This window comes from Sinocyclocheilus anshuiensis, unplaced genomic scaffold (assembly GCF_001515605.1).
Source record: "Sinocyclocheilus anshuiensis isolate Anshui unplaced genomic scaffold, SAMN03320099.WGS_v1.1 scaffold1260, whole genome shotgun sequence".
Lineage (NCBI taxonomy): Eukaryota > Metazoa > Chordata > Actinopteri > Cypriniformes > Cyprinidae > Sinocyclocheilus > Sinocyclocheilus anshuiensis.
The window spans coordinates 131,153-135,862 of NW_015546079.1; the positions used below are offsets into that span (position 1 = coordinate 131,153).

The following is a 4,710-nucleotide window of genomic DNA, read 5'->3' on the forward strand; positions in this document are numbered from 1 at the left end:
TACCCCATATAACTTTCTTTCTCCACTGTATGGAAGAAAAAAAAATACATTTTTCAAATGATCTTTTGTGTTTCACAGAAAAAAGAAAGACATACAGGTTTGAAAAGGCACAAAGGTGAGTAAATGCTCTCTTGAATTTTCATTTTTGGGTGAAGTTGCTCTTTAACACAAATCTCCATTTCTAATTTCTACAGGGCATTTTGTGATGTTTGCCTGACTGAGCAACAGCAACAAGGAGGGGCAGAGCTCAGTGAAGGATCATAACAACAAACCGGGCAATAAAGAACTAAATCAATCCATGAACAACAATATACTGTATCAGTCTTAAAAATAAACCTACAAACACTGAACATAAAAACACCAATAAACATTTTATTTCAGTTGTATGTGAAAGTAGGCTGATCAAATCCAAAACTGATCAAAAAGTATTTTTAGCTTTCACCTGCATACACATCTAAGCTACTAAGAAAAAAAAAACCCTCAATACTGACAAAGACAGAGCGAGATCATTACAACACTCATCCAGAGAGATCCAGACATGGGAGAGGTGAAGCGCTGTACTGTTTAGACACTGCTAATAGAGTAATAAACTGAGATAGAGAAGCTACATCAAGCTGAACACCTACACAGACTGATAAAGAGCAGGGGAGACGGAGAAAGAGCAAGAGAAGTCTGGCACCATCGCACAGTCAGTGTTTATCACAGCTTGTCTGCTGTGCGTTAAACAAGAGCCATATGGACGTCTATGACTGAGGCTTAAACTACCATCAAACCCAGGAAATCACTGAAATTAGAATAAATAAAAAAGATAAACCAAATCATAAGGGTGTGGGTGTGTACACAAGGTGGAAGTGACTGTGTGTAGGAGGAGAGCTGATAGTGTTGGTGTACCTGTAGCTGGAGAGGTGATCACAGGAGGATGCTCGTCCATGTCTTTGATAAAGTCCTTAGTCATTTTCTCCAGCTCTTCTACTTCCCTCATAGTGAGAGGAGCTCCACCAGGACCTGAACCTGAACCAGACACCTGAAATACAACAGCATCACAAATGACTCCATTCATTTCAAACATTCGTTTTTAAAGATCATTTCAGTTTTACATCTGCAAACTTCATATTTTTTAAGTAATGTAAAACTTAAAAAAAGTAAAAGTGCCAAACAGTAAAAGCAGTAATATTGTGAACTATTATTACAATTTAAAATAAGTTTTTATTTGAATACAAATTTAAAAAAATATATAATTTATTCCTGTGATGGCAAAGCTGAATTCTTCAGTGTTGAAGTCTTCAGTGTCACATGATCTTTCAGAAATCATTCTAATATGCTGATTTGCTATGCTCAAGAAACATTTATTATTACTATCAATATGTTTTATGTGGAAACAGTGATTGATTTTCAGGATTCTTTGATGAACAGAAAGACTAAATGAACAAAAATGATTTGAAACAGAAATATTTTGTAACGTAAATGTCTTTACTGTCAGTTTTGATCAATTTAATGCATCCTTGCTGAAAAAAAGACAATTTTCACCATTCAAAATCTAACTAATATCTTATTTGCACATTAAATTTATTGTCTTTTATTTTATGCTTCTCTTTAATCATTTATTGCTGCCTTTACACTGCAAAGTCAGTTATGCATCACATCTTGTTCCTGACATAAAACATAATGTGCTTTGATTGACATGACACCAAAATTTAAGACAGCTCTAACACAGCATTGCATTCACTAAACTAAAGCCTACAACTTAACCTTAACCAAAACCGCAAAACTAGTCTTTTACCACCGAATACTGGTACTTTCTTCACGAAATATCTTTATTTTCCAGTTTATTGAATTTGTTTTGATTTTGTTACCTTACGTTATCTTTATTTATATAACTGCATCACATTACAATCTAAAGCAGACCCACCTTTGGTGGAACCGTGTTTCCTGCTGGTCTGTTGAATGACGAGACGGGCGATGTTTTAGGTGCAGCAGGAGAAGGCGGAGCAAAGCTTTGCTGACTGCCAGTGGGAGATGTTTCCGAGTGATTGAATGTAGGTGCAGGGGCAGGAATATTCACTGGTGGAGGAACAGGGGCGGGAGGGGCGGCAGGTGGAGGTGGTGGGAAAGAGCTTTGGGCGGGGGTTTTAATGGCGTGGTTAAACCCTCTTGCGCCTCCAGAAGGTGCTGGACTAACTGTTTTGGAACCAAAATTTGAATTCAGCTGACTGGGAGGGAAGTTGGTCTTTGGAGCAACAGCTGGGCCTTTAGTAAATGACTGTACAGGTGCGGGGGCAGATGCTGTGTTCTGATTGGCCGGTCGTGTTCGGGCACGTAGCTCCTCAGCCCAAGGGGCGGGGGGAGGACGATCCTGCAGCTCAGGAGGGGGCAGAAAGGAAAGGGCAGGCTTAGGAGCTGTCGGTGGAGGTGGTGCTGGCTTTGGCGCTGGTGCTGATGAAAACTGGCTAGGCAACTGAGCAAACAAACACAAATAGAAATAAGTCACACATCTGATGTGGAAAAAAGGAACTAAAGTCTTACAAAATCTCTAAATTGTAGCCAGAATGTTGCAAGATTAAAATTGTGAAAAATAAATTTTCCTTCCTTATCCAGTTATGGTAATGGAACATTTAAACAAAATGCTTAGTTTACATTAGTTTAATTTCTTTATTTGTGAAAATATTATAATGGGATTACAGAATAAATTTTTTACACATTGATTCATTTCAAATTTATATTTCATTTAGTAAATATTACGTAAAATATCATATTTCGGCAATATATTGGTCATCGGCCACTTTGCTCTCTAAAACTCACATCAGCCATCGAAAATTCAGTAGCTGTTGACCCCTACACAAAAAATTAATACTTAAGTTTTACTCATAATATTATTTACCCACCCTCTCCCTCTGTTAGAGAGTAATTTGGACTACTTTTATTGTGGTTCTGAAATATTTCACCACTGTATGCTTTCATTGTATGTAAAAGAGCAGCATGAACATTCTGCAAAATATCTCCTGTTATGTTCTACTAAAGAAAGTAAGTCATAAAAGGTTTGAAATTACATGAGGGTAAGTAAATTATGACAGAATTGTCATTTTTGGGTAAACCATTCTATTAAGGTTTAAAAATTAATGAGAAATAGCTAAACCCTGAAAGTCAAGATAAGAGGTTAAAGGCTCTTATCTTGACTTTCAGGATAAGAGGTTAAAGGCTCTGCGTTTACCTTTGGATTGAAAGGTCCGCTAGTCTCCATCTCTGATAACATATTGGTCAAAGAGCCCAGCTGCCTGTCAAAACTGGTCTGTTTCTCAAACAGCCTCTATGGAGAACAAAACAAGAGACAAGAGAGAATATGGGAGAATAAAAAAAAAAAGACAAGATGAGTGAGGGGTGTAGAAGAGGTCACAGAGGAGAACGACAAGAAAGGGTGAATCAACCATGAAACCAGACGTAGTCTTAAAAAGAGAACAAGAGTATATAAATGTGAGGCAATAAAAGGGTGGGACAGTGTACAAAGCAATAACAAAGGAATATGTGAAACAGAAAATGACAGGGTCAGAGCTGAAAACAATCCAGAGAACATTAAAAGTGTGAAGAACAGATATAAATAAAGATGAAGGAAACTGTGCCTTTTGAGAAGTGTTCCTAGATTATAATTAATGCCTAGTTAGTCATTTGATCAAATTATATGTGAAAATAAAAGGGCAGAATAGTTGTGTGAATCCAAAATGAGAGGGATGACGCTCTTAGAAATCTGGAAGAGCTGAGAAAGACAAACAAATTAGTCTTGCGGTTACAGAAATATGCCCTTTCTATGACAAATAACTGCACTGCTCGACAGTAGAAAAGAAAGAGTCATCAGACGCCTTAAAATGTACAAAACGTTCAGGATCAGGCACTATGGTCAACTACTTGAACAGCAACCGACTAGTTAGATTGACGTCTTTGTTCATTCATAGCAACTTGTACTGTTTATTGCATCAATTAGCATCTTGTGAAGTGAAAAGCTGCATGTTTATAATAAACAAATTCAGCAAGACGTCAACTTCAAACTGTTGCTTCCCACTAAAAAAATATTAGCTTGTAAACAATGTCACGTAACGTTACATTTATCTCTGGAAAGCCATTTAATGTCCATAAGAAAAAATCTGATAGTCAGATAGAAAAAATAACTCTAGAGAGGAGCATTTTGCTTAATATATGCAATATATATTACGTTCATACTTAAACTGTTAGTGATGCCTTCATTATTTGTCATGAAAGCAAGTTATTACAGTCACTGTTTAAATGTTTATATTTAAACAATGAAATGGAGTAAAAAAGTAATTATATCATTAAGAAGTTGTTATAAAAATGTGTAATTTAAATGTTTGTATACGACTTAGTTTTTATTTGAGTGTTGATTATGAAATAAATTTGATTAATTGATTATTAAATAACTGTTATTTTCAGTTTTCAGTAGGGATGCACCGATACCGATACTGGTCTCCTGTACTCGTACTCGTTAAAATGCCCCGATACCAAACGCCGATACCACACAGCATGTGATAAGTGCCATATTCAAACAAAGAAACACCGACAACAGAACAACAGACAGCAGAAAGGAGTTAAGGATGTCTACTACGAAGTATATGTATGCAATAAATATAATGTTAAACATTCAGTATTAACGCCTGTATAGCTGGTGTGCGCGAGCTGATAAACAAAGCACGCTGAGTGGATTGA

General features: G+C 36.5%; 1 protein-coding gene across 1 annotated transcript in view; it reads right to left on the minus strand.

The window, feature by feature from the left end:
• LOC107699937 (zyxin-like) overlaps positions 1-4,710 on the minus strand; it is a 13,034-nt gene that overhangs the window by 6,024 nt on the left and 2,300 nt on the right. The window contains exons 2-4 of the mRNA XM_016501388.1: positions 3,209-3,304; positions 1,910-2,455; positions 892-1,024 (exon numbers count right to left, since the gene is read on the minus strand). Of these exons, the coding sequence (XP_016356874.1) occupies positions 892-1,024; positions 1,910-2,455; positions 3,209-3,304 (775 nt within the window). The remainder of the gene's footprint in view (positions 1-891; positions 1,025-1,909; positions 2,456-3,208; positions 3,305-4,710) is intronic.